This window comes from Vipera berus (assembly GCF_964194415.1).
Source record: "Vipera berus genome assembly, chromosome: 2".
Classification (NCBI taxonomy): Eukaryota; Metazoa; Chordata; class Lepidosauria; order Squamata; family Viperidae; genus Vipera; species Vipera berus.
The window spans coordinates 74,685,182-74,712,067 of record NC_138203.1 but is presented as its reverse complement, the minus strand read 5'-3'; the positions used below and the strand labels follow the sequence as shown (position 1 = coordinate 74,712,067).

The 26,886-nt window shown below is 40.0% G+C and overlaps 1 protein-coding gene across 1 annotated transcript in view; it reads left to right on the top strand.

Moving 5' to 3' along the window:
* Positions 1 to 374: 374 nt before the first annotated feature.
* LOC308662739 (uncharacterized protein) overlaps positions 375 to 26,886 on the top strand; it is a gene marked incomplete at both ends in the record, with an annotated part of 38,490 nt that continues 11,978 nt past the window's right edge. Inside the window, 3 exons of the mRNA XM_081318882.1 lie at positions 375 to 590; positions 5,105 to 5,167; positions 7,221 to 8,499. Coding sequence (XP_081175008.1) covers positions 375 to 590; positions 5,105 to 5,167; positions 7,221 to 8,499 — 1,558 coding nt within the window. The remainder of the gene's footprint in view (positions 591 to 5,104; positions 5,168 to 7,220; positions 8,500 to 26,886) is intronic.

The following is a 26,886-nucleotide window of genomic DNA, read 5'->3' as shown; positions in this document are numbered from 1 at the left end:
TCAACAAACAGATCGGTGACATGCTCCATGAGCAGAGTGCAGACACCAACAGTATAAACACGATCTCCCCACCCCAGCCTTTCCATCCTGATGACGTTGGCAGTTAGCCAACGAAAGCTTGATCTTTTAGCAATAAAAACTGTTTTAGTTTTTCTTATTCCATCCCAGTGTTCACTTAGTTTGTTAATTTTAACATGCCTGGGATTCTCATTTTTAATCTTATCAAGGAATACTACCCTAGAGCTGTATTGCTCATAGCCAGGAGATGGGAGAGACTCGCATGAAAGGTTACCTGTGTTTATCGCAAACTAGCCTTTCTACACGACTGCCTACATAACGATCTACCTCCAAGGTTGTTCTGGAAGAAACCGCTTATGGATTCCATGGAGTGCCGGCTTGCCATTCGTCGATTCCAACGCCGTACTACATGTACATTGATTAACGACCATCATAGAAAGATCCACACTATGACGACGGCAACCTGTGAATACCAGGAACATTGCCAACAAATCCTTGCATGCCAGCATTACCAGCTTCTCGTTTGCCATATTAGCGAAGCTACAGAAAAGACCAAGCAACTCAGGACTGAGGTTAGTTAGCCAACGAAAGCTTGATCTTTTAGCAATAAAAACTGTTTTAGTTTTTCTTATTCCATCCCAGTGTTCACTTAGTTTGTTAATTTTAACATGCCTGGGATTTGAATTTTTAATCTTATCAAATATATATATATACATATACATATACATATACATATACATATACATATACATATACATATACATATACATATACATATACATATATATATATATATATATATATATATATATATATATATATATATATACACACACACACACACACACACACACACACACACACACACACACATATATATGTATGTATTATATCTTAATGGTTGTTAGACATCTTAGCAAAAGCTTCAGCTGCTATTCCCAAAGTCTAGGCAGATTTGTTCATTGGCAGGCAGTCCTTTAGATAACACCATCTACAACTGTTTAGAACAGAAGTGCAGTCATTTCAGGGAGAGAGAAGAAGTTAATATTTCATATGAAACATCATACCTCAAAACATCATAATTAATGTAAAGATTCCTTATTTGTTTAATATTTTACTTTAGGCATCTTTGTAGGATTAAAATTCAAGTTTAAAAATTAAAACCAGGGATGTGGGGAGGAAACTATATTATACTTTATTACCAAATCTCCATCATCATTTATTTTGAGAGAAAAAAAGTCTGCTGGAACAATGCCCTTGACACAATGTTTGAAGATTACAGTCCAAAAGTTTTGCACTGAGTATAACCACCAACAGACCTAGTTGGACCACCAAATATGTCTATTTTAATAGTGCTATTCTAGTAATTTTAATGACAATATTTTGCTAAATGTCCCAAAGTGGCATACAATAGGAAAAAAAAGGATAAATACTGACAATGTTGTTACCACAAGCTAAGCTCAGTTGTTGGAAATTTCCAGATTTGGCTGAGCCAAAGGCCTGTTTTTTTGAAGTCCCTCTTGAGCAGAGTTCAGTAGGCAATTCTGAGCCAGCCGCAATCTTCCAGGCCACCCAACCAAAAAGTTACAAATGACAATTTACACATGTAGTAGTCAATAAAAAAATAGAATTAATTTAAGAACATATAACTATTAACTTGTCTTAATATCAACACAAATATTTTGGAAATTTGTCTTTCTTAAAAGATACTGTTATTGTGAAAAACTGTACATGGCATAAATGCAGAAAAATTAAAAAAGGTAGGCTTAAATTCACATTTGCTATTTCTTGAATATGGTTAGGAAATTACTTGGCATCTGTGAACAGTTTAATTGGAGATACTCCACAGAAGCATGCAGATTTGCTGAACAGAGCAATGTGAACTAATGAAAAAGGAAAGGAAAAAATATGTTCTTATCCACTGTACATAGTTACTCTACAAATTAGATAGACAATGTTTTATTCTTCATAAAAATATAATATCTCTTATCTGATTTTAGCAGAACAAAGCAAAAGGCTGATGTCAGGGAAGATTATGTTTCCCATAATAATAAACTGATTTTTATATGACATTTATATTGCAAACAGATAGTACTTTGTGGTCAACTTTCAACATGCATAAAGCATCCATTTCAATACATTTGAAACAGAATGCTGGATTTTATGAAAATTCAAGATGAAAGAAAATATTCTGCTTTCTCACCACCCTGATCCCATAACATTTTAAATCCTTAACAGCTTCCTGATCTATCACAGGCTTTTTGTCCTTATTACATTTGTGTCTTTGCACCTTCATCTCTCAGCCTATTAATCTTGATACTCTACATCTCAATCAGTGGCTTTATTTATTTATTTGTTAGATTTTTATTTACTTTATAAGTAACTCAAGGCAGCAAGCAGACCTCATAATCCTTCCTCATCCAATTGCTTAATCCAATAAAACGTTGAGAAGAAATAATGAAACAGGAGCTTAGAACTCTGTCCTCCCATTAGTAGGATAACTCTGAAAAGGTAGAAGTAAAAAAAAGGGGCTGCGGCTTGGGTCTTCAGAGGAAGATGTTTCAAACACACACACACACACACACACACACACACACACACACACACACACACAAACAAATATCCTCCCAAAGTCCATTGCAGATTGGCCCAGAATGCTGGTAACTACTCCATTCTAAGTCTTCCACTCTGGTCATGTGACCCAGGAGAATGGATGTGCCTCTCACCCAGTGCTTCCTATTGCGCATACACACTCAGACACAAAGACATTATATGAGTACAGCTGAAACAGACATTTATTTATTCTTTGCTTATAAAATATACAGAGCAACTATCTCAATCTTGTGACTCTAGGGAGCTCACAATACAAAAGCAGAATATCATAAAATAACATTGCCATGCATTTGTGCCCCTAAAATTCGTATGCCACTCAAATCCAACTCTTTTGAACTCTACCAATGACCTGCCCCAGACAAGATGGATCTTAGAAAGGCAAGATGTTGCTCAAAAGGGTAAAGACTGCAACAGAGAAGGCATATGTGCTCACAACCTTCACACACACAGATGCAGAGGTACCGTAATATGTATGTATGCGTATACCATGATTTGTCTTTAGTAAGAAAGTGCACCCACACATGCTGCCACATATTTTAAAAAGACCCAGTCATACTCATTTCCAATATTTTTTAGAAAAGAATTACAAGTAGTCCTCAACTTACAACAGTTTGGTTAGCGATTGTCTGCAGTTACAACAGCACTGGAAAAAGCACCTTATGACCATTCTTCACACTTATGCAGCATCTCCATGGTCATGTGATTTACATTCAGATGCTTGACAACTGACTCACATGTACAACGGTTGCAGTGTCCCAGGGTCATATGATCCCCTAATGCAACATTCTGACAAGCAAAGTCAATGGGGAAACCAGATTCTCTTAACAACCATGTTATTAATTTAACAACTGCACATTACCTCATACATATATTTAAAAAAAACCAGAAAAACAAATATTGAAACCAGGAAAGGAATTATTGCTAACAGCAAAAACAACAAGTCTTTTAGAGATCTCCCTGCGTTAATGGGAAGATGCTTTAAAGTTGAAGAAATAAGAAGTTGGGAGGAGGAGGGTATTTTAAATGTTCTTCTTTGAGTAATTTAAATGTTCTTTTTTAAAAATCTCTTTCCGTTTTGTTTTGTTGGAAGAAAAATACAGTCCAGTTCCAAGCCAGGAGTAAGACGCTGGAAATAAAATGGAGGCTAAGACGCTGGAAGTAAAAATGGAGGCTGGTTAGGAAAGAAGTTTCTTTTTTTTTATTAAAAAGTTTTAGAATACATTTTAGCTTTAACAAACAACAAGAACAAAACAAAAAAAGGGGGGAAAAAACCCCCAGCCCCCTTCCCTCCCACCCTCCCCAACCCTCCCCAACCCCACCCTCCCTTTCCCCTCCCCCCCCACTTCCCAGAGCAGAATACAGGGTATAAAAATACAAACAATCATAATCTAGCTTACGCAAACAATCCTGAACTATATAGACTATCGAACTTTAACTCATATAGATAAACTCCAAACATATATATATGTCATATCAATAATTATTCTAAAACAATATAATACTTTTCAATCTACCCAATAAAAACAATCACAAATAAAACAATTTATATCAATTGTCTAACGCTGTTCTTCCCAACTAAGGTTTAAATTCATATTATCCTGATATATTATACAAATTAAAATACCATAGATTACTTCCAAACTTAAATTTTTTTTTATATAATCACATCATTCTTATATTCTTATATTCTATTACCTACTCCAATATTGCCCATAAAAGTATTACAAATTAATTTCAATCACACATAAAACAATTTATATCAGTTTTATAAAACTATTCTTCTATCCAACTAAACTTTAACATACTAAAACCAAATTAATACAACCTTTCCTTCTCCTAATATATTATACAACTTAAAATACCATACACTACCTTCCAGGCTTAAAACTTTCCATCCAAATTGTCACTGCATGTTTTTTTTTGTTCGTCAGAAAGTTCATTTCTAACTGTACATTTCCCCCTGCTCTCTGCACCTGTTGTGATAACTTATCTGGTAACCATAGTGAATCCCATATGACTAGCTATGTTATGGTTTCAGTCTGTTTAGTGCGCATGTCTAGAGAAAGTTCTGAGTTGTTATCTGTATTGTTTTCTTCACTTTGCTGTTACTGTCTGTTACGTTAGAATGTAGCCAGCTAGCTCTGTATAATATATATTTAGTTTTTATATTTTTGTAAGTAAAAGTTATTTAGTAAGATTATGCGTCGTGTTTTTCTTGCCTTCCTGCAAGTGTATCATGCATTCTCTGAAGCACGGTCCGTCGCCCTCTACAAAGGTGATTTTTACCTTGACATTTTGGTATCGAGGATGGTTTGATTTATGTTTTTGGAGATGCATGTTTCTGCGGCTGTTATCAGTTAGTTAGTGCTAGTGAGGCAGCGGTGATTAACTGCTGAAACATGTCAGGAAGGAAGCCACGGCTGAAACGGGAGGCCAGGAGCTTGTCTGTTGGGCATCTCCCTTCGACCTTAAGAACTCCGATAGCTTTGGCCACACGCCTTGGAGAAGACGCACCTGCTCCTGTCTACGATGCAAGGTCAGTCACTCCTTTTTCTACTTTTCCAAGCTCCCTGGCAGCTGCTTTTGGAAATGTTCACACTCCAGGGGCTCAAGATGAGTTTCAAAGGCTTGGAGTGAAACCTAAAGTTCAGCCGAAGAAAATTCCTTCTGCTCCTTCAAGCCTCAAGCAAACTATGCGAGATAGGGCTATGCAAGGCTACTGTGAACAAATTTGGGGTTTTGAAAGGCGTTTGCAGCAGGCAAAGGAATATGTGTCAATGGTTCAGCAATATGAGAGGAATTATGAGCATGAACCGGCCATATTGCCACACCCACAAGGAGAAGCCATATTGCCTCCTTCTTCCCCAAAGCCAAAGTCACGCCCATCATTGAGTGTCATGCAAGACGAATGGGAACCGGAGGCTCCTATGTCACATGATTATGGGCTGTCCCAAAGGACATACAGAGCCACAGTGATGCCTGAAGCAAATGTTATAGCACCATCTACTGGTGAAGCTGCATTAAGACATAAATTGGAGCTCTCACTCTCGCAATTGTCTATGGAGGAGTCTTTGCTCAGAGATACAAGATTTCTGCCGTTATCTGAGGCTCCAGTCCCTGATGGTGCTAGGATTCCTGTTAATATTGCTTCTATGCAAGCCCCTCTACCTGGCAGAGCACAGCCATATTTAACCCACATGCAATTGCCACCGGGTTCTTATATGCGAAGGCCAGTGTCATCTGCAGGTTATGCTAATGCACCAGCCCCAGCGCCAGCGCCTCCTGCTGGCCAGGGTAGAATAGCAGCTCAAAGACAGTCACAGCCAGCACCAAGACTACCGGCAGCTTTAATGCAACTGCCGCATGTCCAGGCACAGGCACAGACGCCACTGGTGCCCCCTGCAGGTTATGGTCGGATTGCACAACCTGCACAGCCAGTACCTCAATTGTATTTTCCTCATCAAACACCTTCCATTGTACCACTGGCTGGTGATTCAAAATTAAAGAAGTCAGGACAGAATTACAGGGCATGGGTCAGTGAGGTTGGACTTTTGCTACGCAGAGAAGGTACTCACATGATGGTGTTTAATCCTCCTGCCCAGCCATGGACTCCTGACATATGGGACTTGGATAATAGAGCATGCACAACATTATTGATGTCAATGGACATTGAATTGCAGCTCACGTTTTCACAAGATGCAACTGCCCAACAAATTTGGACTCAGTTAGAGGCATGTTATCGGCCTACATCAATTGAGTCTACATGTTTGCTTTTGTCTGAGTTCCATGGTTCCAGATTAAAACCTGGTGAACATATTGGAGCACATTTGACTACAATGAAAGGTATTAGAAAAGAACTGGGCGAAAAAGGCTATCCTATTGATGATTTTCAAATGATCAGCATTATCATCAATTCTTTGAATCATGAGTGGAAAGATGCTATTTCCAAGATTAATCAAGTGCCTATTGCTCAACGCACAGTGGATCATGTATGCAGAATTTTAGCCGAAGAAGAGGCACTTATGCATGCCGCGCCACATTTAAGGGAACCACCTGCATCAAGAGCTTCAGCGAGGCGTGCCTTCCGTGGAAGGACCTACGTTCCAAGAATGCCAAGATGCTACATCTGCAATCGTGTGGGACATGCCACCCGGGATTGTCCCCAACGAGTTCCAGCGCCCGTCACATACCAGCCCAGAGGAACAGATTCCAGAGGAGGCAGAGGTAGAGGCGGACGACAAAGTCGTGGTCGTGGTTCCAGGCGTGATCCACAAGCTCCACTTGTCACATTAGTTGTGACCAACGATCCACAGCCTCAACCAGAGTACGACAGACGACTTCTTTGGACTTTGGACAGCGGAGCAGCATTACATGTTACCTACAGAAAAGAGCTTTACACTGAGATGCACGAGCCTGAACCTGAACTTCGTGAACTTTACTCTTTTTCCAATCATCCTGTTCAGGTCATGGGAAAAGGAACTGTTTATATTGGAGAGCTCGGTGCTCTCATTCCAAATGTTTACTATGTTCCGTCTGCCAGTAGTATTTTGCTTAGTCAGAGTCATTTGTCTAGGTTTTCTCATTTTCAGGTCCACCATCTTGAAAAAGCAAGTTATATAGTCAAAGACGGAGATATTGTTGCTGAAACCGTGTTGATTGGTGGTGTTTATTATTTAAAACCAAAGTCTAAGCAGCAAGAGCAGGCAAGTATACACGTTCCAAAAAGCACAGGCCCAGAGAGAGACGTCCCAGAGAGAGATCCTGTTGCTACTCCAAAGGTTCCTAATAATGATAAAAATACAAAAAAGACACAGGTTGCTCACAGCAAGCCTGGGGTTCCTAACAAAAATGCTAATGTTGAGAATTCACTAACAGGTAAACCTTTGCATTCCAGGTGTATCCATAAGTGGCACAGAAGATTGGGTCATGCCAGTTTCCGTGTTCTGAAGAAGATGCCAGAGTTCGCAAGAGGTTTGGATCTAAAGGGGTGTAAGGTGTTCTTGGACTGTGCTGTCTGCAAGAAAGCCAAATCCAAAGCAGCAGCAATTCCAAAACGCGCTACACGCCTGTCAACACGCATTTTTGATTTGGTACACACTGACATAGTTGGTCCTTTTGCACCAACACTTGGTGGTAAAAGATATTTCTTGACAATCGTTGACAATTATTCTAGATATGGATATGTATATCCTATGAAAGAAAAATCTGAGACCTTTCAGATCTTTAAAGACTTTGCTAGTCTTGTCTATACCCAATTCGAGGTCAACATTGCCAGAATCCAGAGTGATCGTGGTGCTGAATTCATGTCTCAGCGTTTCCAGGACTGGATGCGTGAGAATGGGATAGTACATCAGACATCTGCTCCTTATACTCCAGCTGAAAATGGGGTGGCAGAACGCAGAAATGGGGTTTTGCAAACCATGATGCGTTGCCTCCTTGAAGATGCTAACCTCAGTCTTCCATACTGGGGTGAAGCTATCAAATATGCTAACCATATCGTCAACCGTACTTGGAGTAGTGTGATAAATCAGACCCCTTATTTCATGTTGTATGGACACAAGCCTGATCTCTCACATCTCCATATTTTTGGTTCCTATGCTATGGTGAATATTCCTTTAGCCCAAAGAAAGAAAGGGGGTCCTGCAGCAAAAAGGATGAGATTTATGGGTATTGATGATAATTCAAAATGGAGCAAATACATTGACTCTCATCATGTTATTGTGGTTTCACAATCTGCTACTTTTGAGGAAGATGCTGACTGGTCCAGGATTCATTCTAACGATCCTGGAGTTTATTTTCCTAGAGATGATGTTGCTGATGCCACGCAACCTGATGATCAAGATGCACAGGAGAATGTTCCTTCCACGAGTTCTTCTCAACCTACTGTTCCGTCTTCGCAAGCCGCTGATGTTGCTGCTGGCGACGATGATGAAGACGAGGACGACACGGAAGAAGAATGGACGGTTGGCCCGAGACGTTCCAAGAGGACCACAAAGGGAATCCCTCCAAAACGGTATTCGTGGCAAGTAACAAAAACATCTGTACCTTTGATTTGTAATGTTACACTTCCACCTGAGAAGTTCACACAGATCAAACATCTTCCTGAATCAGAACAAGATAAATGGTTTGAGGCAATGCAGGCTGAAATGGACAGTCTAAAGAAACTTCAAGTGTTTACGCCTGCAAGCCCTCCAGCAAACAAGAAAGTTATTGGTACTCGATGGGTCTACAGGATCAAAAAGAAGCCGAATGGTGAGTCGTTGTACAAGGCCAGACTCGTAGCCCAGGGTTTCGCTCAACGTTATCCTGAGGACTATACAAATACATACTCACCCACGGTGCGAACTGAAAGTGTGAAAATTGCTTTAGCCACTGCAACTATCCTTGGCCTGGAAGTGTTCCAGTTCGACGTTGAAACGGCTTATCTTCACGCTGATCTTGATGAAGAAATTTACGTCAAAGGTCCTCCAGGTTTCAGACAGCAAGAAGGGGATACCTGGTTTCTACACAAAAGTCTTTATGGTCTGAAACAGTCTGGTTTAATGTGGTACTTATGTCTTTCTGACAAACTAAATTCAATGGGCTTTATTAAGTCCGAAACAGATGAATGCATGTTTACCAAAAGATCCGGTAATAGGTATGAGATAATTCTTGTTTATGTCGATGATATTGTTTATATTGGTCCAAATAAGCAGATGAGTGAGGTTTTTGCTAAAGCTTTACAAAAGTTTTTCACATTGAAGTGTTTAGGATGTATTAACACTTATTTAGGTGTTCAAATTGCCAAAACTCAGAAGGGGTTTAGTCTCACACAAGAAGAGAAGATTGAACAACTGTTACATCACTGTAACATGGAGGACGCTAAGCCTGTGAGTATACCCATGCAAACTGACTTTCATATTTTGGCACATGAACCAAGTCCTGAGTTCGAAGATCAAACACTATATCGCTCAGTCATTGGGTCGCTGCTGTATATTAGTAGTTGGACTAGACCCGACATTGCACTTAGTGTTAATCTGTTATCACGACACGTAGGCAAGGCAAAACAGTTTCATTGGACATGTGTTAAAAAGTTATTGAGGTATTTAAAACACACCAAAGACATGAAGTTGTTGTTGGAACCCACACATACTGACTATGCAGAGTTATGTTGTTTTGCAGATTCAGATTGGGCGAGTGATAAGAAATCACGGAAAAGTACATCAGGTTACATGATGTTTTTAAATGGATGTCCTGTTTACTGGCATGTGCGTAAACAGAATCTTGTTTCTTGTTCCTCTACAGAAGCTGAGTATGCTTGTGTGTCTGATGCATGCAATTCTTTAACCTGGTTTGATGCTTTAATCACAGATATCTGGACACATCCGATTCGACCAATCACAGTGATGGAAGATAATGAATCTGTGGTTTATATTTCTGAAACACGTTTTACAGGTTCAAGGTCCAGACACATTGACATCCGATATCAAAACATAAGGCAACTGGTGAAACAAGGTTTTGTGACATTACAGTATGTGCCTACACGTGATCAAATTGCTGACATGCTGAACAAACCACTTCCTACAGCCCAGCATGAGTATCTGCGTGAGAAGATGTGCCTTACTTGAGTCTTCACTTTGCTGACGAAAGAAGGGGAATGTCACTGCATGTTTTTTTTTGTTCGTCAGAAAGTTCATTTCTAACTGTACATTTCCCCCTGCTCTCTGCACCTGTTGTGATAACTTATCTGGTAACCATAGTGAATCCCATATGACTAGCTATGTTATGGTTTCAGTCTGTTTAGTGCGCATGTCTAGAGAAAGTTCTGAGCTGTTATCTGTATTGTTTTCTTCACTTTGCTGTTACTGTCTGTTACGTTAGAATGTAGCCAGCTAGCTCTGTATAATATATATTTAGTTTTTATATTTTTGTAAGTAAAAGTTATTTAGTAAGATTATGCGTCGTGTTTTTCTTGCCTTCCTGCAAGTGTATCATGCATTCTCTGAAGCACGGTCCGTCGCCCTCTACAAAGGTGATTTTTACCTTTAAAACAAATCATAACCTACAGAATATCAATATACACTACTACAAATCTTCCCAATTAAATTTTCATAATCATCTTAAAACTAAAGCAACACAAAATATTATATAATTATTTTATAAGGGTGAAAAATGAATCCCCACATACTTAATCCTTCTAGCATCCTTATTACATTATTATCTCTTGCAATTATGCAACTAAATCCTCAGGTTTGCTTCATTCTTCCAGAAGCAGCAAATTTCTGGCCTTCTCCCGTGATGATGAAATTTGACCCACTCCTGTAACTTTCACATCTGTCTGCATTAACCCTTCAACATCTTGTGGATTCTCTCTGGAACGTTGAGGCTCTCTGTCACCTTTTTTCTTTGTAGACTCCAAAGACGATATGGGGACTGCTTTTAAAACATTACTGTAAAAGTCACGTGCCTGAACCACCGTGGTAAGACAATGCCTCGTACCTTCATAAGTCACCACCATACCCTCTGGTATTTGCCATCTAAACTTAATATCACGTAGTCTCAATTCTTGTGTCAAAAAAGCAAATTCCTTCCTTTTTCTTAAAATTCTTGCAGGAATCTCTTTTAAAATCAAAACTTTTTGCTCATCCATTACAAAATCAATATTATAGGAGGCCTGGATAACTTCATTTCTAATCTTTCTCTTTGTGAAATAAACCACCACATCTCTGGGTAGTTTCCTTTGTCTTGCAATCCACAAATTAACACGGAAGATTTTATCTATATCTTCCATTATTTCATCTGCTGGTCGCTCCAACACCCCTTCCAAAACCTCAGAAACCATTTTCGTCAAATTTTCCTTAGGATTTTCTTTTAGGCCTCTGATTCTCAAAGCAAGCTCCATCTGAAAATACTGTGTCGAAATCAAATCATAATCCATTTTCGCTATCATATTTTCAGTTTCTGTCATTTTGGCTTCCATTCTAGTATCATTTTGAACAAGATCTTCCACTTTTTCATCCAAAATCTCAATGCTTTTAGCCATATTTAACGTTGCAGATGTGATGTCTGCTCTCATTTCTGCTAATTTCTCTGTAAACTTCTCCTCCAACTTTTTCTCCATTATCTCAACAAATTGTTGCATTTGCTTTTCCATAGTTTCTTGGAGCAAACTCTGCAAATCTTTTACTGTAAAAGCTGATACAGATTCAGATGCAGAGGACAATAAAGTTTTCGCCGAAGACTGCTGCCTCAGGGCAGGAACTTTAGAAGATATAGTCGCCATTTTCACCCTCTATTGTTAACTACTCACTTTCACATGCAGATTCAGCAAAGTCCATTGAGTTAAAGATCAAAACATCATCTTCACCAAAATCTCCTGCATCGCTCTGCCTGCGTCCTCGTTCTCATAAGCTCTTCCTTGCTAGCAGGGATGGTTGCGAACACCCTGTTCTGCTCCAAAAAAACCCGGAGCAGAGACGCCTCGCAGTCCGGAGCATGCCCAGGCTTCGGGGGGGCTCAATCCTTCCGCCACCAAAACTCTAAGTTCTGGCGGCCCCGGAGAGCTCTACCCCTACCTGGACGCTCACCCCCTCCTCTTCTCCTGAGGTGGGGGCTTCCAAGCCACCGAACAGCTGATCGGCGCTGTTTTCGGCGGCTCTACGGAGCCGCGAGGCTGACAGCCAAGAAATGGCTGCCTCCGGCATCGCCTTGCCATCCGGAAGCCCGAAAGAAGTTTCTTGTTTATTTATGAGCAGATCCAGCAACAGCATGCAATTCTGGGATTGCTGACAAAATGGAGTTGAGAGTGGGTGGGTTTTTATACCTTCTTTGGGCTTTGTCTTTGAGATACCTGTTGTGAAGACATCTGTAACCTGTGCTTGAGTGTGCCCTTCTGGTATTCTAATTATTGTTGCCTGACTTCCATTGTGGCTTGGAGGTCATGTCCTGTCCTTGGAGCTGGGTGGGAAATGTAGATTTTAGGAGTCTTTGTTTTTCTAATCCCAGCAGTTCCAGCCTTCTATGGGAGCTGTGGCTGAAGGCGTTTTGCTTATGTGTAATGTGGCTCTCGTCTTTCAGAATGGATTTTTAAAAAATATCCATTTCTAAAGATTGGCCTCCTCAGGTTTCTGTCTGAGGAAAGGCAGACTGGGACTTTTTCTGCCTAAGATTTTTTCTCCATTTCTCCTTCAGGGAAATATTCTGTCTTGGCTCTTTTAATATTCCCCAAAATATTTCACTCTGTGGAGGGGAGGTGCTGACTTCCTACAGTTTCCTCCTTCTTTTGTTGTTGTAGCTCTATTGAAAGAATAACTTTAAAAACTAAAGTCATGGGGAATTCTAAAGTGGTGATGGACCTATCTGCAATGCATTAGTTGCAGAAAGCTAAAATAATGTCAGTAACAACATAAATAAAGTATAAAGTGTTAATACCACTTTACAATGCCTTGGTAAGGCCACACTTGGAACACTGCATCCAGTTTTGGTCACCATGATGTAAAAAAGATGTTGAGACTCTAGAAAGAGTACAGAGAAGAGCAACAAAGATGGTTAGGGGACTGGAGGCTAAAACATATGAAGAACGGTTGCTGGAATTGGGTATGTCTAGTTTAATGAAGAGAAGGATGAGGGGTGACATGATAGCAGTGTTCCAATATCTCAGGGGCTGCCACAAAAAAGAGAGAGTCAAGCTATTTTCCAAAGCACCCAAAGGCACTGGAAGTTTTTAAGAAGAGACTGGACAGCCATTTGCCTGAAATGGTATAGGGTTTCCTGCCTGAGCAGGGGGTTGGACTAGATGACCTCCAAGGTCCCTTCCAACATCATCATCATCATCATCATTATCATCATCATCATCATCATCATCATCATCATCATCATCATCATCATTATTATTCTAATTATTTCAAATAGTCTTTGATTTTTTAGCCCTAGATAATACTTTATCCTGAATAGTTTGGTAAAATAGCTTCATTATAGTACTAAGAGTTCCAGGGAGATCCATATACAACCTAAACCATTGTTATGGAATTTTGAGAGATGGCTAATCTATTACGTTGCAGATTAGGCACTTTGATTAAAATGACAGGCGTCTTCCCAGAGGTTTTTCACTTGCTCGCCTTGCAAGAACCATCTGTCAGCAAACCTTTTATTACATGAATCATGGAGTTGCATTCTTCAGTAAGGCAAAGGACTTGCCAGGCTTACAATGCAAAAAGCTTACCTGACGTTGTTTGAGTACAGTAAAGTGATAATTATTATTCAAGGGAAATAAAAGTGAAGAATGGAATCTCTGGTGAAGTATCCCATCTCTCTAAAGTACTTTGGAATTCTTCCAGCCAGAAAAATGCTATGCAAATGATGGCAGAATTACTTTGGGTAGTTATCATCCACTGTAATTCTGCAGGCAGGAGCAATGAGGAGATTAGTGCCTTGCAAAATTATGTTTTTCAGCTATTAAAATATACTTCAGAAAATAACAAATTCTCATTTTCAGGATCAAACATAAATCCTAGATTATATCCATACTACTTGAAGAACAAAAACAATCATAAAACTATAGGAAAGAGCTAAAATTGGCTTCTTATTTAAGGGATATTCCAGAAATACTCATTGGATTAAAACCAATTCAGCATTATGACCACGTTATAAATTTGAATTACTTATTTACTGTATGTATTCTAATGCACTCTTCATGCAGGCAAAAATGGTGATATTAAAAGAAGCAAAAATGAAGAAGGACTTCTTTTCTAGCTAATGAATTTTGCAGTAATCCTAATTTCATTTCTCTTAAATTATTGATTCCTTATATTACTTTTGGCATATTGCTTAAAACATGCACAAAACCTACCAAATAAAATCATAGGAAGACTCTTTTGAATGGCTTTGCAAGAGTTCCTACATTCACTTCTATTGGTTCCTATTTTAATCCAAGGAATGCTAAGTAACATCAGTATATGGGCAGATTTAATTTAGTTAAAATGTTAATTATAGATGAACTGGCAATTAATTATGTACTTTGTTCTTTTTTAAGAGCCCTAACTGCCAAAGCAGAGATAGTAACTTGAGAATCACCAGTTTCTTTTATTGTCAGTGAAGCCAATATACATTAATCTTACAGGAAAAGCTGCAGACATTGTGTATCTATACCTCACCAAACCTTTTGACCTCATTTCTTGTGATAGCATCCTAAAGGTAAAACACAGCCTAAATAATATTACTGTTGAATAGACTATAGTTGACCGAATGGCCAAACCCAAAGAGTGCTAGTTAGTACTTCCACTTCAACTTGGAGGAATTATTAATTAATAATTATGCTCTGTGCCCCTGTGTTATTTAACATCTGTATCTGTATTATTTGGGTGAGGGAGTTGAAGGGATACTTACCAAGTCTGATAGCATGAAATTGGGAGGTCTGCTAATGCTTCAAAAGAGGGAAGGTTTTTTAAAAAATCTAGATAGGCTTGAGAAGGCTGGAATGGACAGGGTGGAATTTAGTAAGAAGAAATATAAAGTTCTGCATCTGATCAGTAAAAATGAAAGACACAATTATAGAATGAGTGACACCTGGCTTGGAAGTAGTATACATTAAAAGGATCTGGCTGTCCTTGTCAACCGTAAACACGAGCCAACTGTGTGATGCAGTTGCTTGAAAGATAATTGCTATCTTGGGGGACATTAACAGGAACTCTCAGTCCAGAATATGGGAAGTAATTGGCTTCATTCTACTCATTCCTGGTCAGAATGCTGTGCCTAATTCTGAGCATCAAAGTTCAAAAACGACAGAGGGAAATTAGAATATGCTCAAAGGAAGGATATCAAGAAAATGAGGAGTCTGAAAACCAAGTCCTCTGAAGAATGGTATGTTTGGTCTTCAGAAGAAGGAAATTTGTTATGTGTTTCCCCCTTTTTTTTTCTCTAGAACACATTTTCCTCTAACAGACTGGGCAGTGCAAGCTTGCTCATGTGAATTATAGCTAGGATCAGGATCAATAAATGATCATTTGTTAACTTACCCTATATTGTATTCAGTCCATAAGCCTAGGACAGATGCTGTAAATACATGACATCCTATGAATAATATACCAAGAAATAGGAGACTCTCCAAAGCACAGGAAATCCTCAATTATATTTCAAACCCAGTCATACTTAAGATTTTCAAAAATTAGGATATTTGGAATTTCTCCCTTTCTATTTAAATGTTGGAGGCAGGTGATGCTATAAGCAAGAAACTTTTTTTCCCAACAGTGTTTTCCAGATATGTTGGATTTCATCTGCTATGTTTCCCAATGCATTTACTAAAATGATTATCACATATTGGAATGAACAGTTGTTGTTGTTAGTTGTGAAGTCGTGTCCGACCCATCGCGATAACGTTCCTCCAGGCCTTCCTGTCCTCTACCATCTTCTGGAGTCCATTTAAGCTCATGCCTACTGCTTCAGTGACTCCATCCAACCACCTCATTCTCTGTCGTCCCTTTCTTCTCTTGCCCTCAATCTTTCCCAGCATTAGGCTCTTCTCCAGTGAGTCCTTCCTTCTCATTCGGTGGCCAAAGTATTTGAGTTTCAACTTCAGGATCTGGCCTTCTAAAGAGCAGTCAGGGTTGATCTCATCTAGGACTGACCGGTTTGATTGCTTTGCAGTCCAAAGGACTCGCAGGAGTCTTCTCCAGGACCATAGTTTAAAGGCCTCAATTATTTGGCACTCAGCCTTTCTTATGGTCCAATTTTCACAGCCATACATTGCAACTGGGAAGACCATAGCCTTGACTATACACACTTTTGTTGACAGGGTGATCTCTCTGCTTTTCAATGTGCTGTCTAGATTTGCCATGGCTTTCCTCCCCACGAGTGTCTTTTAATTCCTTGGCTGCAGTCCCCATCTGCGGTGATCTTGGAGCCCAGGAAAATAAAATCTGTCACTACCTCCATTTCTTCCCCATCTATTTGTCAGGAATTGAGAGGGCTGGATGCCATGATCTTGGTTTTCTTAATGTTAAGTTTCAAGCCAACTTTTACACTCTCCTTCACCCACAACAAGAGGCTCTTCAGTTCCTCTTCACTTTCTGCCATTAGAGTGGTGTCATCTGCATATCTTAGGTTGTTGATATTTCTCCCAGTAATCTTAATTCCAACTTTTCATTCATCCAGCCCTGCCTTTCTCATAATGTGCTCTGCATATAAGTTAAATAGGCAGGACGACAGTATACAGCCTTGCCAGACTCCTTTCCCAATTTTGAACCAATCAGTGGTTCTGTGTCCAGTTCTCACTTTTGCTTCTTCACCTGCATATAGGTTTCTCAAGTGACAAATAAGATGGTCTGGAGTAAAATATAAGAATTCAGCATAAAAATGTGAGATAGCTTTAAACCAGCATTTTAATTCACCTTGATTTTAAATTATTCTGATTGAAAGCTGTAATATCTTTCATTTTAAAGCCAATATATTCTACTTCAAGATTTCCTGGTGATAACTACAGCCAGTGCTTTTTTTTGTCATAGAATGCACTGGAACGGAGTTCCAGCACCTTTTTTTCGAGGGATTTTTCCAAGTTTTAAAAGTAACTGTTGAAAATTTGTTGTTTGGTCCACGTGGACTTGAATCACCTGTCAAGTGTAGCAGGTCGGCAGCAAAATCATTAAAACAGTGCATGCGGGCTGCTTGTGTGTCAAGTCCAATGCATGTGTACTTCGTCCGCGCTGGTTGTGATGGCGCTGCTCAGCTTGTGGCACTGCTTGGCTTGTGATTAGTTGTGTGGTCACGCGCTGAGTGCTTACTGCAGGCAGTGACCATTATGATTCATTACATAACTGACATGTATGGGTGTGTGTACAGGGACTGACTACGTGCAAAAGGTAATTTCTTTATTTTAAAAAATCATTGGTGAATTTAAAAACTTTTTAAAAAATTTTTTAGTGTAAAAGTGTGACCCCAAATTTAAAAATAAAAAATTTACTAATTACTTCTCAACCACCAGTCCTGCTAAGAACTGAATGTATATTTTTTTTATTAAAAAGTTTTAACATACAATTTTTCCCTTAAAAAATCCCCCCTCCCCCCCTTCTCCCTCCCCCCCTTCCTCTCCCCCCTCCCCCCCTCCCCCCCCGACTTCCCAGAGCTAAGTACAAGGTATATATAAAAAAAACAATCATAAACAACCATATACTAACAACCATAAACTCTAAAATCTATCACTCTCTAGCTTATATAGGATAAAACAAACCTTAGTAATATTAAATATACATAAATATATATAAAAAAAACCAATATAGAGAAAAAAAAATAAAGAAAGAAGAAAGAAGACTTATTCAAATATAAAACTTCTTAACCCTATACTTATTCTGAGTAAACTCAAGCCATTTTCTCCCTTCCATAATATAGCGTTCCTGCGAGTAATCTTTCAAATAGGCCGAAATCTTCACCATTTCGACCAAGTCGGAAACCTTTAAAATCCACTCTTCTATGGTCGGCAGTTCCTCTTTCCAGTACTATCCTATCAAAAGTCTTGCTGCCGTAATTAAATTCAACATCAACTTAGTATATTCCATCAAATTTTTATCCAAAAAGCCTTAACCTTTTTGCAGGTCTACCATATATGAAAATATGAAAATATATTACGTCTTTATCACCGCACCTCCAACATTTAGGCTAATAATTCAGATACATGCTTAGCTTTTTAAAGTCTAAATACCATCTATAAAACATTTTGTAAAAATTCTCTCTTAGATTTCAAACTTATATAAATTTTACATTCCTCATCCAAATCTTTTCCCACCTCCCACTACTTGGCTGTAAGTACGTTGTGAAAGTTCCATAGACTTCTGCTGATCTTGTTCTTTTATCTTTTTTGATCGTTTTAAAGCAGCACGCGTCACCCTCTGTTCTCTGGGATCATCCAAAAGTGTTATAACTTGATCTCCTGCAGCACCATTCTCCTCTATCTGTCCATCTTCAGCCTCTTGATATTCTCCTTCTCCAGATCCCTTTGCAGCTTCCAGAAGTGTTAATGGGGTTGCTTTTAAAACATTATTGTAAAAATCACGCACTTGCATCACAGTAACCAAACGGTACCTTTTACCTTCATACATCACCATCAACCCAGCTGGAATCTCCCATCTGAACCTTATAACTCGTTGCTTGAGCTCTTGCACCAGAAATGTAAAATCCTTCCTTCTCCTTAAAATCTTTGGAGGAATTTCTTTTAGAACCAGAACTTCTTGATCAGCAATCACGACTTTAGTATCATAGGCAGCTTGTATAACTTCATCTCTAATTTCCCTTTTTGCAAAATAAACCACCACATCTCTAGGCAGCTTTCTCTGTCTAGCAATCCATGAGTTCACACGATACACTTTATCCATGCCTCCTTTTATTTCAGATGCTGGCTGATTCAATACCACTTCGAGAGCCTCAGAAACCAGCTGCTTTAAATCTTCCTTAATATTCTCCTTTAAACCTCTAATTCTAATGGCAAACTGCATCTGGAAATATTGAGCAAGACTTAATTCTCTATCCATTTTGTCTCTTCAATCTTCATTCTCCAATACTTTTGCTTCTAATATAGCATTCTTTTGAGTCAAATCTTTGACTTTTTCATCCAAATCTTCCACACATTCAGCCACTTTATACACTGAAGACAAAATGTCTACCTTCATCACGCTGAACTTCTGTTCCATCCTCTCTTCTATTCTCTCCTCCAATTTCTCCAATTTCTCCTCCATCTTTGCAAATTTATCATCCATTGATTGATTAATTGATTCCAAAAGTTTATCCAGAGCATCTCGTAAGTCCTTCGATGTCACTACATCAGGAGGATGTAATGCCTGCAATGATGATTGTTGCACCGGGGAAGTTCCAGCACTCCTAAGAGTTTTAGGGGGAGGTTTAGCCGCCATCTTTTACTTTCGATTGTGACGCACTTTCACTTAGAGTTTAAAAAATCCATCAAGCTCGAGAGTAGAATAAAATAGTCCTCTTCACCTTTTCCTCTTGTACCGCTCTGCCTGCTCTTTTTATTCCATAGTCCTTCCTTCAGGCAGGGGTGGTCGCAGATGCCTGGCTCTGCTCCATAAAGTCAGGAGCAGAGGCGCTGGCCAGCTGGGAGCGACCCAGGCTACGGGGGAGTTCGATCCTTCGGCCGCCCAAGCTGCAAGCTCAGGCGGCCCCGGAGAACTCAACCCCTACCTGGGGCCTCACCCCCTCCTCTTCTCCCGAGGAGGGGGCTTCAAATTCACCCGAACAGCTGATCGGCGCTGTTTCGGGCGAAAAAAAACTCAGCTGAGCCGCGGGCAGCCCGGGAAGGCTGTCTCCGTCGCCGCGGAGCCACCGGAAGTCCTGAATGTATATTTTTTTTAATAAAATATTAACAAGATATGAGTTCCGGCACCTTTTTTCTTACAAAAAAAGCATCAACTACAGCCAAGCAGACATTCTTTTAGCTTTGTTCAGTCTCCATTCCTTTGAAGAAAGTGGGGAAATGACCACCATCTGTCATTGTCTTCTAAGCTCTAGTTGACTGCTGAAATATGCCCTGTACAATCCTGCCATTGTTTATTGGCCAGGAAACTGCTTTTTGCTGAAGTTTATCTTAGTTCTTTTCCAACAATTTTCTGTGATCAGTACTTATGGGATCAATTTCTGAGGAAGGTAAAGCAAAGGACCACTTACAGTGTTTATGATATTCAGAAGATTTGCATAGGTCTTCTGTCACACAAACACACCCCTTGATTTAATCTGATTCCCTTAAAAATGGCCATGTGTGAAAAGTTGAGCTGTCTTGTAGTTGAGGCCTGTTGACCACTGAACCATTATCCTTTACGGATAAAACAACATTTTCATGTTGATTAGCCTCATCAGACAGAAGTTCAAATGAAATATCTGATAAGGTTTCAGCTCTGATTTTGTGGAATCTATTTCAATTCATGAGCCTGAGGAGATAGGCAGGATGTTTGTGGCTATCTGTTCAATTGCTTTCTAAACTGTTGTGGATGCCATGTTTGTTAAATTTTAGTTTGCCTGTGAGAGGGTTGTGGGTCAAGGATGCTAGGTGCTGGCCTTACCTCCTGGGTTCCAGAAATTTATATTTGGACAAAATATATCTTATAGCTAAAAATCTAATAATCCATACTAAGAAATGTTTATCCTATTTTCATTTGTTTATTATTAGAAAGTAAGATGTGAACTCCTTGGTGCTCTCTGGTTGTTGCTTGCAGACCTTTCATTATCTAAATATGTAACATCATCAGTACTACCAAGTGTGGGGTTTGCTCCTTATTTATATAGAGTACTTTGCCCTGTCAATATTAGTCAGTGTGGTTTTCCCCTTGCACCCTGATGCCCCACTTACCAGCCTTCTGGCCTGTTGCTGGATGCCTGAGTCCTTAACCTCTTGCCAGATATTCCACTGAATTGATTGTTGGAAGCCAGCAGGAAGTTGCCTTGCCTAACAACTGTGGGATTCGGTTAATTATGGCAACTGGGAATGCAGTGATTGCCATTGCTAAGCAATACAGGCAGTTTCACTTTACAACCACATTGCCTGTTCCAGTGCCAATTGCTGTCATAAATTGAGGACTACCTATATAGAAATTATAGTAGAACATTTACTTAATTTACTTAGAGCTGTCCAGTTACTTGTTTTCCTTAGCCCTCTCTGTCATAGTCTTTTGCCTTAAAGAGTCTTTTGCCTTAACATACTGGCCCTGAACTTTATCTGCATTGATTCGACTTCATCATACCCTTCCAAGTCCTTTGCAAACCTCAGATGCAGAAGGTGTCAGAAAGGATTTGTTACTGACAGTAGTGTGAGCTAATGGGATAGAGCAGAGTGGTGGCCTAGAGGTGAAGACACTCACTTCCCACTTGGAAGGTTGAGAGTTCAATACTAAACAGTGACAGATGCTTCTCTATCAGGGCGCAAAGAGAAAATATCTATTGCAAACTCCGTGTGGGTGTCAGGAAGGGCATCCGGCCAGTAAATGCTCAGTTCCATTCAGTCACCCTGACTCCACCCCGAAACAAGGGTCTTAAAAAGAAAAAAAAATGTGAGAACTAATGGGACAACTTTTATTGTGTTCTTTCTGCTTGTCATAGAGCTTCTGTTTCTAAGCAAATCAGAGAGACACTTCAAGAGAGCAGCTTGATTTTATTGCTGTTTTCCTTTTGTTTTAAAAGTATTAATTTTAAAAAAGTGTTGAAAACTGCTCTGTTGCATTCAGAATCAGTGTGTTATTTTCCACTGGCATGTTGTGATTAATTTTCTGTCAGAGAATGGACAGCTGAGCACTGGTTTTCATCGTTCATCTATCTGAAATCTCAGTAATAGAAGACTGGAAATGATTTTACCACTCTATTAAGATAAAAACAAATTAAGAAGGAAAGAAAACGGAAACTTTACAAGTGACATGAGGAGACAGTTATGATAATCAGATATGCGATTGTCTTTTCTCTGAACTTGAGACTTGTCCAAAATTGTCAAAAATGTAAAAGTTCCTTTCATTTGGAGTTTGAAAAGACAGGCCTCAGAAAGGTTTTATTCAGAGTTTTATCATATTGCGTAAGTAAATATTTTTATATATCGATACCTGCATCCAATCTTTTAACTGTATTTTTAAAAATTAAAAGGTGGGACTGAATTTCTGAATTTCTTGTTTAAATAAAACATTTTCTCAATTGAACAAAACTCCCCTTAACTTGGTGGCCATCCAATATGCTTTCTGGGGCCTTCAGGGAAGATCAACTAGCAGAGAACATGATATATTGCTTCAGTTTTCGAAGAAGAATATGCATTTGGTCCCTGTTCTTTCCTGAGAGGTTTTTCTAAGTGAAACCATGAATCATTTCCTGAGGTTGTTAGATATACGATCTGGAGGCCTTAACCTGGTCACTAGTTCCCATTCTCCAAGGGCTTCCCTAAACTGGGAGTGTTTGAAAAGAAATCTAGCTACTTTCTGTTCTGAAGTCTTGTCAGCCACCAGTAAAACAGAAAATGAGCCTTTTCCAGACTAGCTATGGGGAGCACAATAAAATTAAAATGGATTTTTGTGAGATCAATAACTTAATACTTCCAGTAGTATGGCCATTATCTTCACCAAGATTTTAGCCTTCTTTGAAACTAAACATCAAAGTCGGCTGTGTTTTGTTTCACTTTTGACAGGTTTAAAGCCTTGTACAAGTTTTAGAATGTCTCCCATTTTAGGAGCATTCTAAAGGATTATAAAAAGTAAAACTATGTAGAACTCTGAATATCACAAGGATCATTATGGGGATTTGGAGTGTCATTTTTATTCTTGTATTTTTCCCTTTCATTTAGAAATATAGGACAGTTCTTGGCAACTTTGCATTTTACAATTCGCAGTTACTGTTGTAGGTTATTCCTATGTCAAAAATTGTCTTGTGAGAAAAAAGAACACATGTGTATTTATTATTCCAGCAGGTTAGCAGAGAATTCAGATATTTTTTGACCAACTATAGCTTTTATGAAGTATAGTCCCATATTCAGTACATGCATTATATCTGTTAATGCATAATGCACATATTAATGTATTTCACAGTTGATGCCCTCTGGGGATATGCGATATCCTAGGTAGTCAATTTTTTTCCTGGTGGAATTCACACTTCGATAATTTAGCGTATAGATGGGCAGCTCGCAACTTTTTCAGAACTGTTCTGACTAGTTTGATATGTTCCTCTTTGGTCTCAGTGAAGATAAGGATGTCATCTAGGTAAACCAGGACCCCCTTATATAGGTGCTCTCTTAGCACGTCATTAATTAATTGCATAAAAACTGATGGACTTCCGGTGGCTCCGCGGCGCCGGAGACAGCCTTCCCGGGCTGCCCGCCGCCCAGCTGTGTGATTTTTCGCCCGAAACAGCGCCGATCAGCTGTTCGGGCGAATTTGAAGCCCCCTCCTCGGGAGAAGAGGAGGGGGTGAGCCCCCAGGTAGGGGTTGAGTTCTCCGGGGCCGCCTGAGCTTGGAGCTTGGGCGGCTGAAGGATTGAACTCCCCCGTAGCCTGGGCTGCTCCCAGCTGGCTAGCGTCTCTGCTCCGGAATGGAGCAGAGCCAGGCGTCTGCGACCATCCCTGCTTGAAGGAGAGACTATGAAAGGAAAAGAGCAGGCAGAGCAGTACAAGAGGGAAAGATGAAGAGATGAAGAGGATTATTTTATTTTACTCTCGAGCTTGATGGACTTTGCTTAAAACTTAAAGTGAAAGTGCGACACAATTGTAAGTAAAAGATGGCGTCTAAACCTCCCCCTAGAACTTTTCGGAGTGCTGGAAATTCTCCAGTGCAACAACAATCACTACTGCAGGCGTTGCATTCTCCAGATGTAGTGACATCGAAGGATCTTGAAAAACATACCCAGTTAATTTTGGAGTCAATGGGTGTTAAATTTGCACAGATGGAGGAGAAATTGGAGAAACTGGAGCAGAGAATGGAAGAAAGGATGGAACAGAAACTTAGAGAGATAAAGGTAGACATTTTGTCCTCAGTGCATAAAGTAGCTAAATGTGTGGAGGTGCTGGATGACAAAGTGGAAGAACTGACTCAAAAGAATGCTATATTAGAAGCAAAAGTATTGGAAATTGAAGATTTAAAAGACAAAATGGATAGCGAACTGAGTCTGGCTCAATTTTATCAGATGCAGTTTGCTGTTAGAATTAGAGGCCTAAAAGAGAATATTAAGGAAGATTTAAAGCAGCTGGTTTCTGAGGCTTTTGAGGTGGTATTGAACCATCCAGCATCTGAAATAAAACAAGGCATGGACAAAGTGTTTCGTGTGAACTCGTGGATTGCTAAACAGAGAAAGTTGCCTAGAGATGTGGTGGTTTATTTTGTAAAAAGGGAAATTAGAGATGAAGTTATACAAGCTGCCTATGATACTAAAGTTGTGATTGCTGGTCAAGAAGTTTTGGTTCTAAAAGAAATTCCTCCAAAGATTTTAAAGAGAAGGAAGGACTTTATATTTCTTGTGCAAGAGCTCAAGCAAAGGGATATAAGGTTCAGATGGGAGATCCCAGCTGGGTTGAGCTTCTTGTATGAAGGCAAAAGGTACTGTTTGGGTACTGTGAAGCAAGCGCATGATTTTTACAACAATGTCTTAAAAGTAACCCCATCAACACTTTTGGAAGCTGCAGAGGGATCTGGAGAAGGAGAACATCAAGAGGATGAAGATGGACAGATAGACGAGAATGGTACAGGAGGAGATCAAGATGCAACTCTTTTGGATGATCCTAGAGAACAGAGGGTGACGCGTGCTGCCTTAAAACGCTCCAAAAAGAAAAGAAAATAGGTCTAGTAGAAATCTATGGAACTTCCACAACATACTGATAGTCAAGTGGTAGTTGTGTTTTTAAGAGTTTTGGGATGATATGTATGGTAACAGAATCTTTAATTTGGAATTAATGGACAATTTATTACAGAGGAAGAGGAAGAAAGTTTTGTGGGTTAATGTGGGTTAATTTGTGTAAGAACTATCTATTATAGCCTATTTTGGCTAGAGAGGTTAATAGGGATAGGTGTTTGTGATGTGTAAATGAGAATATGTTTAGGAAATAGTGAATTGTGGAAGAACATAGATGGGAATGACGCTAGTTTTCTTTTATTTTAGTTCTTTATACACATTTAGTATTATTAAGGATTGGTTTACTCTATATAAGCTAGAGAGTGATGGATTTTAGAGTTTATAATTGTTAGTATATGATTGTTTATGATTGCTTTTTAGATATATACCTTGCATTTTGCTCTGGGAAGTCGGGGGGGGGAGGGGGGGAGGAGGGGAAGTAGGGGGGGAGGCAGGGGAGGGAGGAGGGAGAGGGGGAGGGGGGGGATAGGGGGGAGGTAGGGAGGGGAGGAGGGAGGGGGAAGGGGGGGGTTTAAAGGAAAACTGTATTTTAAAACTTTTCAATAAAAAATAAATAAAATTAATTGCATAAAAACTGCGGGGGGCCCTTGCAGTCCAAATGGCAGTACTTTGAATTGGTAGCAACCCATTGGGCAGTTGAATGCAGTCTTCCATTCATCTCCTTCCTTAATCCTAATACGGTAATATGCTTCCCTCAGGTCTAATTTAGTAAAAATCCTTCCTTTCGATAGGTGGGATAGCATATCCTTCATCAGGGGTAAGGGGTACAGGTTACATTCACTAATTGTGTTCAAATTTCTATAATCCACACACAAGCGAAAAGAACCATCCTTCTTCTCCCTGAACAGGACTGGGGCAGCCACTTTGGGTTTGGCAGGCTCAATAAATCCTCTTTCTAAGTTTTTCTTTATGAATCTTTCCATTTCTGACATTTCCCTTGGGCTCATGGCATACATCCTGGGTTTTGGGAGTTTTGCCCCGGGTTTGAATTCTATAGCGCAGTCTGTGGGGCGGTGGGGGGGAAGCTCATCTGCCCATTCCTCAATGAAAACCTCAGCAAGGTCTCTGTATTCCTCTGGTATCTCTGGTAACTCCTTCTCTTTCCCCACTGCTGCTGTCTCCTCCCTTTGGGTTGGGGGGTGCTTTGGGGTTTTAAGCTTTTCTGCTCCCCTTTTGGGAAGTTGAGTTCTGCTGTCCTCCAGTTTATCCCAGGGTTCCATTTCTTCAGCCATTCCAGTCCTAAAATCATTGGGCATTCCATGCCTGGGGCCACTATAAACGTCATGTCTTCCTCATGAGACCCCAGGGATAGGTGAATTGGTAAAGTGGCTAGGGTAGCTTGTCCCCCCCTGCTATTGATCCATCTAATTGGCTCAATCTCTCCACCAGCATTAGGCTGATGAGGCAGTGGATGCAACCAGAGTCTATCAGAGTTTTTATTTTGGCTGCTTCAGGCATAGAGGAAGCTAATATAGTCGCTGTCTTAAGTATGGGTGGAAGGGGTCCACTTACCAATGGTTCTCCCTCTGAGCTGTCTTCCGAGGTGTCTGCCACCCCTGTGGTGTAGGCCGAAGTCCAATCCCAGTTCTTGGCAGGGGTTGTGGACTCTACAGCCCCTGTCCCCTTCACGGAAGATTCTTTTGGGTTGTCTTGGGGTTTCCCTAGTTTCTTGGAGGGTGATGACTGTTTTACGCTGGGGGGGGGTTTAAGCGGCATTCTACGGCACGGTGACCCTCTCTCCCGCATTTGAAACAGCCTGTTGATTTTTTAGCTGTGGGCGGTGGGTTCTCCTCTCGTGTGTTTGCTCAGTTGGCGGGCGGCCCCATGGTTTCCCCAATGGTGTCTCTTCAGTAGGTCTATCTCCCCCTCCTCTGCCAGGACATACCAGTTGTCGAGATGATGTGGGTCTCCTCG